Genomic DNA, 14076 nt, shown 5'->3' on the forward strand with positions numbered 1-14076 from the left:
CAAGCCTACAGATTGGGATGGTGGGCGCCTTTTTCAGGGGAAAATAGGGGGAGGAGAAAAGGGGCAACAGCACTAGTTCAGATTTCCTGTTAGTCAAAATCACAAAGGTTTGCTAGGAGTTCACAAAACAGTTTGGGGCAGAATAAGCAGCTATTTCCTAAACCAAGTATGCTTTGCAAAATCAATTTGTGAGCTCATTACATAAATCCATATTAAACTATTTAGTCTATATTTAACACTATAACAAGGATAGTCAGGGTAAATTAAATGGATTTTATTTCCAGGTGGCAGAGAGCCAAAGCTTGTCCTTCCTATTTTAAGTAAATGCTGGGTTCTCTGATACATGTACAACACAGCCAGGAGAGACAGACAGAAGAGAAGGATGATAATTTCATCCTTTTAGATGTTAATAACACTTCATATCTATATTTTTTCAGTCTTGAGAGTTTTGGAAACGATGAACTTTTATTACCTCATGCTCCTGTATATCTCCTATGCCCTGTTATATAAAAATAACAAACTGCAGGAATTCCTCACCCTCAGTCTTGTGAAATATATAATATTTTACATTTGTCAAGGGAATGGGTCTTATCAATGAGGAGAGAGAAAAAAACACATAGCTCAGGAGGGAATTGTGATGCTGTGACAAAGTCAATTCCCCTCTTCAGTCCTTATTACCATCATTGTTTCTCTATAATTTACATAAGCCACAAAATCATTGCAAAATTACGTGTGTGTGTGTGTGTGTGTGTGTGTGTGTGTGTGTGTGTGTGTGTGTGTGTAAAATTCCTTGCATCCTCTCCTTCTTCTCTTCATTTATATAGAGAGAAATCCTTGGTCCATCTTGTACTTGGACTAGCACAAAATTGCCTCAGCATTTACTCTCTGACTCTCTCCCCACTATTTTTGGCTCTATCTTATGCACAATAAAAAATAACCAGAGCCAACAGACACCATTTTGATTTATCTATTTCTCTGCTCTGAAGGCTATCCATTGTACTTCTGTTAAGAAAAGACAGTAAACAACATCAATTGAAAGTTTGTTTGCTAAAACTTTTACCACTCTATTCCTTTTCACCTAGTATGTCCTTCTAACCAGTCATAAAGATACTTGACACTCCCACAATTTATATTCCAATGTTTGCTTAACAAGTGATCTTTGGTTTTAAAATGCTTTTCCAAAATATGGTAAGCTTTGACTCCTTCATTACTTCCCCTTGCCCAAATCCTCTTATTAAAAGAACAAATAGTTATAATCAAATAAACACTTCTAATGTTTCTGGAAAGGCTAGAGTCAATAGACTATCCTATTATTCCACTCATCATCCATTTGACTTCCCCAGTGAAGACTCTCTTCCTTGACCACCCACCATTCCTCTATGTATCCTCTCTTCTCCTGTTAAAAAGTTAGTTTTTTTGAGGTCAAAGATAATCTCCTTCTTATTTTTGTATACCCAGTTCTCAATGTAGTGCTTGTCACATGTTGAATGTATGACTCAGAAGTGGTTTTCTAAACAATCATCCACTAATTCTACCAAGCTGTAAAGGTTTCACATATGATTTTAGTGACAGACTGAATCTTCAATCCAACTTCCAACTTAGCTTTTTCCAAAAAGGCTCATCACTGGGATACAGACTACTAAACCATAAAAGTTTTTGCCTTGGAAAATTGTGAAACCAAGAAAAAATGTAAATGACCCTCAATTATGTCTTCTACTTCTATAATGATCATGATGGAGAGCTAGAAAAAGGATTCAAAGATGTTAAGAATCATCACCTGTTAGGGTATATATATATATACAGATTAACTTAATCACTGGTATTCTAAATATGAAATCTTTGTCCAATGACTCATTATTTAGTGTTCAATGGAGTGATTTCCTTTAGATAGTATCTTGACATTTACATCGAATTTATTTATTTTAACTAAAATGGCTGGATCATTCAGTAATATAATCATGTCATGATTTAAGTCAATTGATTTTTTCACTGAAATAACATTAATAAAAATGAAAATAGGAGCTCACTCGCATATACCATTTTATATTGTAAAAAAAAGCATTTTCTATACGATAACCCTGTGAGGTAGGTAATGCATGCACATTTTGTAGATGACAAAACTGTATGTCAGAGAAGTTGAAATACTTTCTTTACATCACATTGATAATATATGATGGAAGCTATGACTTGAAACCAAATATCCTGCTCTAGTGCTCATCATCCAATTGTTTTGGAAATCAAATCAGTGAAAAGAACTTTCTGATATTGCCATGTAGACAAAGCATTCATTTATTGAATTAATTATCCTTCAGAAAATCTAGAAAATAAATTAATATCAGACTCAAATGACCTCAGTTTAATATTATTCGTAAAAGGGGCACTTTAGTGCTTTTTTTAACTCTTTACCTTCCATCTTAGAAACAATACATTGCATTGGTAACAAGGCAGAAGATTGGTAAGGTAGACAATGGGGTAAGTGACTTGCCCAGGGTCACACAGCTAGAATGTGTCTGAGGCCAGACTTGAAGTCAAGAACTCTCATTTCTAGGCCTGGCTCTCAATGCATTGAGCTATCTAGCTATACCTCATATCTTAAAAGAAAAGCAGCCAACCCAGAAAATTTCAGATAGTTTGAGAGTGAAAAAGGAACAATAATTCTGTATTTTACGGGTATCTCCCAATTAGAATGAACCCTGGGAAGTGGTGACATGTATTTGAATTCGCACTATTTCAAGTTTCAATTATGTAAAATATGGTCATTGGTTCTAGCCCAATGGAAATATGCATTGTGAAGTCAAATAGTGCGATCACTTCACAAAATGTTCACAGCAATCAGAATGTAGCTGTTTACAGCTTCAATATATAATCTCTATATACTCTTTATATTCATCCTGCCACCAATGTCCATTAATTCTTTCTCCAGAATATTATGGAGATGTTATTATATTATTGTATCTTGTCTTCTCTATTCATAAAACCATTGTTGAAATCTTGGCTTTGCTCATGTTACACTTGGGCTGTTGCAATTGGTATCACTCACAGGTCACATATCAGACTCTGATTATAATTCTTTGTTTACATAGCACTTCTCTCTTAATAGATTGTCTAGTAAATTTTTCTGCTTACTCAACTCAGTGCCCAATATAGCACCTGGAAAATAGCAGACAAATAATAAATGTTTGACAAATGAGTGAATGAACAGACTCTTTTATTGTGGTTCTGGCTGTTTGTTTTACTACTTCTAACTCTTGCAGCTGAGCAACTCTCTTCTCCTCTCTCCACACTGCAATGAGCATTGTTTTAATCATTATACTCTCCCCCTGAAGTGATTCCCAAATGACTCCCAAATCCAATCAGAGATCATGAACATTAAAAGATCTTATTGAGGATTAGATGATCAAGTTCAAAATCAGAGTCATAAAATGTTAGAGAAGGGAATTTAGATATCACTGGAGCCAGTTTCTTCATCTCTAAAATCAGATACAGTCATCTCTCACTATATCATGGTTTACTTATTGGGGCTTCATTATATTGCCAATTTAAATATATATATACATATATATGTATATATATAATTCTGTTTTGCAGAGTTATACTTATTGAGGCACACTGTTGGCTGATGGAATGAAAGGTGACCAAGCACAGTGCTATGTTCTGTATCCTGAGTGTTGATTGGCTCAGTGACTGTAGGTTAATAAGAGTGTAGAAAAGGTTTAAAGGAGAGTGGGAAGGGTTTATGAAGCCTTAAAAATGTATATAAATAAGAAAATAAATATAACATCGCTACTTCATGGATTTTCACCTATTGCGCTGGTCTCTGGAATGTAACTCCTGGGAGAGATGAGGGATCACTGTATTTATATTTCCTCCTTCTAAAGATTGTTATAAAAAAAGAATCTTATAAATTTTGGTAATTACTTAAAATATGATACCTATCAAGTAATATGCTTCTTCCACCCTCTCTCCCCTTTATTCTCCACTCTCTCAACTCCATCTCCACTTCATCTGAGAGCTTTCCTAATTTGACCCTATTCTAGGGCTGGTTCTCCCCTAGTGGTCTCATGGTAATTCAGAACTTCTCTCCTTAAATACCATAAAACCCTTTCTTTGGCTCCAGGGCAAGTTGTGGTATTGGCTTTTGATAAAAGATTTGATAAGTAGACATAGTTCTTGAAACTGGGACTTGTCCTTCGCCTTTCTTTGTATTCCCATTGGTTTTGCCTGGCTTATAAATGGTGCTTGATAAAAGCTTGTTGACTATTTAATTGACTGAATTTGGTCAGCATTATCTACCTACTAATAGAATACTTTTACTTGAAGCTCTAGTCATAAAAAAGGGAAAGTCTACTTCCTTTACTCTTCCCTATCTCATCAAAGTGAAATGTATTTAGCCTAGGAATAACTAAAAGTGAGGCTCAATATGGAACCTCCACATATAAATAAACATTGATGGGGAAGGTGGAAAAAAAAGAAATACGTCTTTTATTTTGGTTGAGAAGAAGGAAAAATAAGGGGTCCAAATGTTGCAGAACTGTGGTCATTTGATATTGCCTTAATTATTTCCTTTCTTATAAGAGAGGGTCCACAAGAAGTAGAGATGGAAATTTACTGTGCTTTAACAAACAAAAGATATGAAAAAAACTTCAAAGAAAGTTTTCATCATATATAGATGAGGCATATGTATAGTCTATATCTTTAACCTTTCTTGCTACTGAACTATTTGCTTTACAAAAAAGTTTACATTTAATTTCAATTATATAGTGATTTGGTGAAAACTCCTTGATCAGTCAGGAGTTAATAGCCCAGTTTTTGTCTGTTTGCCTATCTGCCTGTGTCTCCCTGTGCAAATATAAATATATCTATGTATATCTATGCATACACACTGATATGAATTCATATGTACATATGTTTATGTACTCAAATATATCTAGCTATAATTATGTGAATAAGTAATCGTTTTTAAAATTAACATACATTAATGTATAGTTGCATGTATTATATGATTATGAGATCCAACTGTCCTTTCCTAATAGGATTCTGCTTATTCATGAAGCCAGGAGAAATTCATCCAGGTTCCACAGTTTTCAGAAATTCAGCCCTTGTTTAACCTCCTCTTACATATGAAATTATGCTTACATGCTCACAAGGTATCATGCTGAGAAAAAAAAATCACCTGAAATTGGAGGTGTTATATGAATATGCCAACATTCTAATTGGAAACTTCAAAACAATTAGGAGATATAGCAGAAAGATCACTGGATTTTGAATTTATGGACTTGAGTTTACTTTTGTCACTTACTACATAAATGTATATGTATTTATGTATATATATATATATAAATAAATTATCTTAGTCAATTCACTTAACCTCTCTGGGCCTTAGCTTCTACATCTGTAAAGTTGGGATATTGACTTGTATGGTCTATAAGATTCTTTCTAGTTCTAATTCCGAGTTTCTATGATGTCCTTCTGCATTCTAAGGACTGTATATCTAGGTGGTCCTTCATCTTACTTTATCATTTGCCATCATTTTTTAAAATTGTTACAAAGGATGACAAAACAAGTGGGAATATGATGACATGCTAGTAGTCGCAAAGGTACTGCTTTAAAAACATCACTAAGTCCCTGAGAAGCAAAGAAATTACTTTACAAATACCATAATAAGTTAAACCACATTTCTAATGCAGACAAACCTCCAGAATATGTACTTTTTAAAAAAATTGTAGAACTTGGAAAAAGAAATAGAAATTTGTGGGTAATCTAGCTTATTATTAATGGAAGAAAACCCTGTTATGTAGAGATGGATGCATGGAATCCCTGCAAAGATACAGGGACAGCCTCACCCAGAATTCCAGGGGAATTCTCTACATAATAACCCTTAGTCTAGAAAGAGAAAATTATTTCATCTTGTTTTAATAATGACATGACTCAACGTTGTAAAAATTAAAATTGGTTTGACTAAATGTTAAGAATTAAAAAATAAGGGGGCAGCTGGGTAGCTCAGTGGATTGAGAGTCTGGCCTAGAGACCGGAGGTCATAGGTTCAAATCCAGCCTCAGACACTTCCCAGCTGTGTGACCCTGGGCAAATCACTTGACCCCCATTGCCCACCTTTACTACTCTTCCACCAAGGAGCCAATACACAGAAGTTAAGGGTTTAAAAAAAAAGAATTAAAAAAAATATAAGATTGTGGTCACTGTTTATAAAATTAACTCTTAAGTCTAGTATGTTAGCCACTTTTAACAATTTAGTTTAATAGAAATACAATAAAAGAGAGAAATGTAGGAAGGAAGTAGAAAATATTGCCTAACTAGATATCCTATAATTTCTATCCAAAGAAGTCCAGCTCACCACATGGCAAGGGCTCCATCAAGTCCCAGTCTCCCTGTGGAGTCCTGGTAGTTGCTTAAGCCAGGAGTCCCAGCAGTGGTCTTCAGCAAGGGTTCCACCAACACAAGCCTCTTCCTTTAGCTCCAGTCACTCTCCCAGCAAGCCTCCAAGGTAGAATCTTGCAGAATTCTCCTCCAAGAAAGTCTCCTTCCCAAGAGCCAAGGAATGCATCCCTCTTTTCAGTCTTGCCTTTTATATCCATTTTTCCATGTAACTTCCTGTTGCTCCCCCAGTTCAGAGGAACAAATCACAGTTTCCCAATTTGCCTAGCATTGGGGGGAGTTAGGGAGGGAAAGTACTTGTGGCCTTTGGAGGTGTGAACTTTTTATAGTAAATGACTTGTGAACTCTCTTACTCAGTTTAAGTAAGGGTACTTTAAGTTCTTGATTGATTAACTCAAAATAGAAAAAGGGAATAAAGAATTCCCTTTCACAATGTACTGTAGTAACAAGTTGATTTCCTTAAACTTTAGCATGGTGTCACTGAAGTCTTTTAAAGTTAGAAACTACAATGCATTCTCACAATTATCACATAAATGAGTCAACACAAAGTATAACATTACTGAAATTGAAACAAATTAAGAATAGTATATGAAGAGGTCTGACTCAGCAAAAAAGCAAGAAAAAAACTGTGGAGCATTTTCTGTGATCAAATGATTGACTTTTTCCCCCCTATTCTACCCTATTTGGTCCCACCACTATTCCATTCAGTAAAAGCAAAGAGATCTACCAAATCACCAAACTGAAAATATTTTGATCTGGATTACAGAAGTCAAATGGTAAATCCAGGTCTAATAACCAACCTGTTTTGATTAGTATATAAAACTTTATTTGAGGAAAAGGAAATTTTTTCCCCTTAAAGGTGATTGAAGACAAAAGAAAATAACAAAGGATCAGAATTTTAAAATCTCTTCAGTTTCATTTAAAAAATTAAAACTGACATTTATGATAAATAACAGAAGAGATTTATGACTATAACAATCTAACTGCACAAGTGTCTAAAGTGACTATTTAGTGCAAATATTTAAAAAGGAACCTACGAGGAACTAGAAGATATTTGAATATAATTGCCTCTGCTTAGAACTTGTTTATTTATTTTATAATTAAGATTTACATTGGATCAATGTTAAAACTCTTTAAAAAGCTTCCCCATGATTTTTGAGTACACCTTAATTCAGCTATGACAAATTTGAAAAGTCCATGCAAATTGATTCACTCTGGACACAGAATTCCCTATTTCTGTTACTTTTGATTCACTGCATCTGCATGTATAAAGGTGTCACTACAACGTTAGAGAATAGTCTTACCACCATATCAAATACAGTGATGGCCTTAAATCATAGTCATTTCCTACAGTAAGAATTGATAATTATACTTAATTGTCTGCCAGTAACGAATGCCAAATTAGGAAGTATAACACTTTAGTGTTCTCTACATTCTCTCACATAGTGGCTTTGGTGCTGTTGTGCTGGCAAATTAAATCCTAACAGATCTTGAAGTGTTAAGACTAATTGTGCAATTATTCATTCCCTCACACAATCCATTGAAGTTACGATGTTAAAAAAAATCAACATTCAGGAAGAAATGTTGTAATTAGTGGCAGTTAATTCAGTCAGAAAAGTCAGTTGGTGCCTATATACTTGCTTCTTGCCCTTTGCTTTTTCCAGTTTTTCTCTTTAAATTGATAAGGCAGTACATTAAAAAAAAAACTGAGATATGACTTTGCACTTTCTGTGCCTTAAAGCTTAAAGCCTGGCCTTAAATAACTTTATTTAATTCTAGGCCATGTGATGTACCATCTTATTATAATGGACAAAATTCAACATCATTCTTAATCATAACCTTTCTAAGGAAGGACAGGTAATTGATAGCAATTCACAGTTTTCTAAATGCCTAAGCAATATATTTCCGCCAGTACAGTAGAACTCCATCATAACAGTGGTTTGGGGGAATGGAGATAACACCAGCATGAAAGGATGTTCTTGTTAAAGTGAGAAGCACGCACTATAAGTTACTCTGGGGAACATGACTTGCTACATTATAAACTTGAATTCATGGGCCAACCTGGTAGTGCTTTCTAATAGGATTTACTGCTCTTAGGATCACTTGACTTTTTTCCCTAAAGCCTTTTTTTTTTTTTTTTACAGTTTTGGAAATAAAACACTTTCACACCTTTAACTTGGATTCCAATTCTGTCCTCACTAGTTTTCCGTATTAATTTCAAATTGTTTTGCCTAGCCTCCATCCCATCACAGCTGCTTTCTGAATGCCAAGAATTACTTCCTGCCACTACAATTTTCACTCCAGCTGTTCCAAGATGCCTTTCACTACAGATCAAGTATGGAGTTCAATTGTTGATTTCTGGTTTTCTGCCTCAAACTCCAAATATCCCCATAATCTGTCCTCTGATTCACCAGTTTCCTAACTGTCCCCGCTTTTCCTGATTCCTGTCTGTACTGACTTGCCATACTCTTCATCTTCTCCTCCATCCTCATAAGTACTTTCCCTGGGCTCTATTGCTCATCCCCATCACATCACATTTAGTAGTACTACTTTTCTCAGCAATTTTCTTCAGGATAAACATTCCTTATACAAACACAGAGTATTGCTGACTAATGTACATCTAAGAGTTACACAAAGAAATGACCAAAGGCACACAGTTAACTTACAATTCATTATTGCATGATTAACATTAAAATGCCAAGTAGAAGCACTTTGACATAGGTTATAAAGAGCACAGTCAAAAAAAAAATGGTTTCAAGTCTTTCCTCTGATTCTTTTCTTCTTGATCGTGAAAACCTGGGCAAGTCATTTAAACTTTCAGTGTCTCCACAGAACCTTTATTAAATTATAGATATTGTAAAGTAGGTACAAATATACATTAGGAGTAGGACTTTCATCATTAAGAGTTCTCTTTACCAAGGAAATCACGTCTAGCAAAGGAGGGAAATCATGCAGTATGTCCAAAAAGTCTAATTTCAGATTGTAGCTATTAAAGCTTGAATGTTTTAAGACTTTAAAAGTCTTAGTGCAGTTTTAAGCTACTACAGCTTAGGAAAAGCTTTAGTAAAAAGTAATTAAAGCTTTAAGAAATAGATTGAATAGCTTAAAATTTCCCTGACTTTTGGGACCAGTATCATAGTTCTTCTTCTCTTTGATCAATCAACCAAAAAACTGTTTAGTAAGTTCTTTCTGTTGGTCACAGACTATACTAAGCACTGAGGAGAGAAAGAAAAAAAATCAAGACTCTTTCATGGTAACTTATACCAGTTTTACATTGACAGTAGTGATGAACTGAACCTCGCGTTGTGCATCTCATTCTCAAATTGCTAGAAGCTCTCTATTATTAACCAGGTTTTCAAAGCCTGAGCATAATATAATTTTAAGGAATGAAAGTGATGGGGATGGGTGGTAGGAGTGGGAGGGTATCTGAATTCTACCTGTAAGAAGCTTTATTTCTTTTACTTGTGACAGTACATGAATTGATAACACTTTAACTCTCACAGAGCATTGTCAAGAGAAGGAAGAAAGCAGTTCAATCAAGTTAGTGATAAATAGGATGTTATTTTTTTTCTCGAAATGACTAGTTTCCAAAAAAGGGAGTTGATAACTGTTTATAAAAGAGAATATTGAAACTTCATGAGTCCTTCCTGAGTACCAACCCCCACAGAATGCCAGTTTTAATAGGTCATTGTCTGGGCCTCAGTGAGGAACAGATTGTTGGGGTTGCCAGGGGTAACTCTCAGTCAGAGGCCTGTGGACAGGCCAAAACTGAACAGCTGGGCAACGCAGGGTTCACACTGTGCCTGAATATATATGGTGGCCATTTATTGACCAATTTTTAAAAGAGAAGGCAGTGTTCTCGTCGCCATGGTCAGCCCCATCACTTAATTTATATGTATAGCTTTCCTCTCTACCATCTGTGCATGCTGGCCTCCTCAACATCTCAGAGGAATTGGAGTGGCATTGTTTGAAGATCTGATTAAATAGCCAGGAAAAAGTCATCCATCATTTATAAGGGGGAAAACGTAGACAGTTACAATGGTGTCCTGCAGCCCTTTAGGATTTTGTCTTCATTTTCTTTTACTTTCATTCTAATCCAATGCCAAACATAATAAACACTGACCATGAGTACAGAATTTACTGACAGCATTTTAACATCTAGGTGGAAGAAGTAATGAATTATCCAGTTTCCTTTAGGCAGGTTCTGGTAATGTATTAAACTACATTACTGCTAAGGGTAGCACTGTTCCCCCAGGCTTATACCTACTGAAAAATAATCAAAGAGTCCAAGCTGAATGCTGGCTTCTGTATTAAAGCTACCTGTTGGACTGTGGTTTTCCTCTGTGTTGAGGCTTCCTGTGTGTAAGTCAATTTGAGGGGAAAATGTGCCAATCTGATTCCCTAAGTCCTCATCAGTGAGTCAATATGCAGAAGGGAATAGTTTTGATTGGTTGGAAATAGTCCTATTAAAGTTTCTCTTCCTACCCCCCCCCAGTTATTATTATTGTTGTTTATTTTAAAGCATATATTTATCTGCACATAGTAACTTATAGTGAACCATGCATTAAATTTTAAAATAGAATCTTCAGATAAAATAGTAACCTTAAATGGTGGCACATTGTCTTATCCAACAGAGACTGTTTAAATCCCTTTGTATTACAATTCTGAATGTATTCTCCCCTACTCTCAATTATAAAAGAAAGGGGGTTATGAGTAAAATCAAATGTGTAAGCATTATAGATGAGTCTCAAGTAATTGGCTTTGGAATGCATTGGATCTGAGTGTTCAATATTCTCATTTAAAAAATCATCTAAGGCAATAAGCCATCATTTAAATATATTTAGCTTACTTCTTAAAAAGACTAATTTGAAAAAAGGCCAAGAATAATTGAATTGTTAGTGTTATCAGCAGAAAAAAACCAAGAAGGAAAACATTCAGAATTTCTGTAATAAATTCATGTTACACAAAACATACTACAATTAATGATTTGTGTTCTTTCATAAACTATGTTTAGACAAAAATGAAAGAAAATTTCTATTTCCTCTTCCTTGAATTAAGAGTCATTCTTTTTGGCTTCATTTCTCTATTATTCCACTATTCCTAAGCAGTTTATTTCAAAATGTTATGCATGTATAACACAAATTTGAAATTAATTTTACAAAAAATGATCTTTAACAACTATCAATTTTTAATCATTTGAAACTATGAAACAAGATTCCTTCTTCAATCATTAGAACAAAAACATCTCCAAACCTAGAAATAAGGCATTAACCTAAACAATTTCTCTCTTAGGATATATGCTATTTCCTTTGAATCTTTCCCCTCCAACTGGTCTGAGGAGACACTTCCTAAACTATTTGTTTCTCCCAAATTTCATGAAGAAAAGTTTTTTTCAGTTGGATCTGAGAGAGATGTGAGAAACATTTCAGATTTTCTAAATCAAATACTAATCATTTTAATTACAGACAGAATTCCAAATGTGCTCAGCTTCTTACCAGGTTCAGGGATGATTAGCTGGGCACTGGTCTGTGTATTCCCAGCCTCGTTCTCAGCTACACATTGATAAAAACCTTCATCTGACTTTACTACTCCAAGGATCCTCAAATTGCTGCCACCCTAGGGAGAAGAACAGGTGACTGAGATGTTTTATAAACAAGAATAACAAAAAACAGCACCAAATATCAACTTTCACCAAGTTTTGTTAGTTCCCTAAAGAATCTGCAAGAGAGGATGCACTCACTGACTCTTAGCTTCACTTACATCCTAACAAATCTGAATAGTTGTGTAATTATCTCCTGAACATAGCTTATCTGATGTTAAAATTAAGCTTATTAGCTTGCGTCTGTGGCTATATTAAACCACATACAATTTGTGTGTGTGTGTGTGTGTGTGTGTGTGTGTGTGTATGCACATATATTACTCAAGGGAGTAATAATTAAAAAGTTGTAGCTATGGCATGCCTTAGTAGCTATCCCACCCCCAAAGGTGAAGAGAAAACAATATCAACAGTTGCTCTGTGTGTATGTATGTATATGTGTGTGTGTGGGGGGGTGAGTGTGTATTTCACTGGGGAAGGCAGAGAACACAACAGTGAAACAAATAGAATATGGAGTAATCTCTATTTCTTTTGGCAAGGAATGTTAGAGTTGGTTGTTTTCTGGGGCCAACAGAGTGGGCTAACATTCTGGTGGCCTGTTTCTGGTTCTCCTGACATTAAATTGTTACAAGTATTGAACATGGACTATCTTTTGACTCTCCCTCATTTTTACATGACTCATTCACTTTTCCCAGTTATATATCCTTTTGTTCATAGTGTAATAGGTTTTTTTAATAAGATCTATCATCCTCAATTTTCCAGCTTATGGAAATATAGAGAAAAAAGTTTCTGCTACCAAGTTTCTAATAATTGTGCATCTTCCATGAAAAATTATTAACTACATGAACATAAGCCCATGTAGCAAGCAAATCCATTTCTTTTTACATGTGGAAAAATTATATAGTGACCAGAAGATTGTTTTTAATTCACACTTAACTCAGTTTATTTTAGTTATTAGTCAAAGCATTGTTTGTGTAAATTTAAGGCATGCTAAATCACATTCCCTTAAGTCATTAAGAGAAAAAAAATTCTCTCACAGGGAATATTTAATTGTTTTCTGTATCAGGTAGCAAATTTCCAACTAAAATAAAATTCTTACATCTGGCTAATTTCTAATTGGCAGTTCTCATAAAAGTTCCTATTAATATTAGATGCACTGTCAGAGGCACATAGTCATATATCACTTTAGTCAATGACACTTAGATTTCTGAAGCCTTTGGGGAAAATATTTTTTTAAATATACAATGAATTTGAGACAGGAATTTTGCATTTTATTTTCCTGTTCCCTAAGACTGTAGACATTTAAATGGGTTGGCAGTAATGAGTCATGCAGGGAGAAAGATTATTCAAACTGTACAGAAAACAAATGTTACATTTTATCATGTGTCCTTAAGGGCACCCAGCAATTTGCTTTATATGCAAGCAGCATATATTGTATGCCTATACAGCACATTTCAAATTGCCCAATGACAGACCATTTTTAATTCTGTCGTAGGGCAAACAACAGTGCACTTAAAGGAACTAATGGGTTGTAAAACATTCCAAACTTAACTTTTTTCATCATGACTCTCTGCCTATCAAATTATATAAAATCAATCAAAAGTCTAACTATTGTAAAATGAAAAGGCAAGTGAAGAAGGTGAAAAATGGAGATATGATTCCTACAATCCTTGGAATGTCATATAGAAACCAAATGCACATGCAAGGAGGGTCAAACAAACAAATGAAAAACATGGTGTGTGGAAGGTTTAGGGCAACCTAAATGAAGTATGATATTGTCTAGGCATCTAAGTGGTACAATGGTTTGAGTACTGGACATACCGTTGGGAAGACCTGAGTTCAAATATGGCCTCCAATACTTGTTATTTGACTGTAGGCATGTCACTTGACTGCCTTAGTTTCCTTATCTATAAAATGGAAATAATAATAGCATCTACCTCCCAGGGTTGTTGGAAGGATAGAATGAAGTAACTACATATTTCAGTGGTGGTGGTGGTGGTGGTGGTTGTAGTAGTAAGTAGGAGGAGGAGGAGTAGTAGGAGTAGGAGTAAGTATAGTAGAAAGTAGTAGTAGCAGTAGCAGCAGTA

General features: G+C 34.9%; 1 protein-coding gene across 1 annotated transcript in view; it reads right to left on the reverse strand.

Moving 5' to 3' along the window:
• Positions 1-14076, reverse strand: part of DCC (DCC netrin 1 receptor) — a 941371-nt gene that overhangs the window by 546468 nt on the left and 380827 nt on the right. The window contains 1 exon segment of the mRNA XM_044681552.1: positions 11889-12009. Within this exon segment, the coding sequence (XP_044537487.1) occupies positions 11889-12009 (121 nt within the window).

The sequence above is a fragment of the Gracilinanus agilis genome, chromosome 1 (assembly GCF_016433145.1).
Source record: "Gracilinanus agilis isolate LMUSP501 chromosome 1, AgileGrace, whole genome shotgun sequence".
NCBI lineage: Eukaryota > Metazoa > Chordata > Mammalia > Didelphimorphia > Didelphidae > Gracilinanus > Gracilinanus agilis.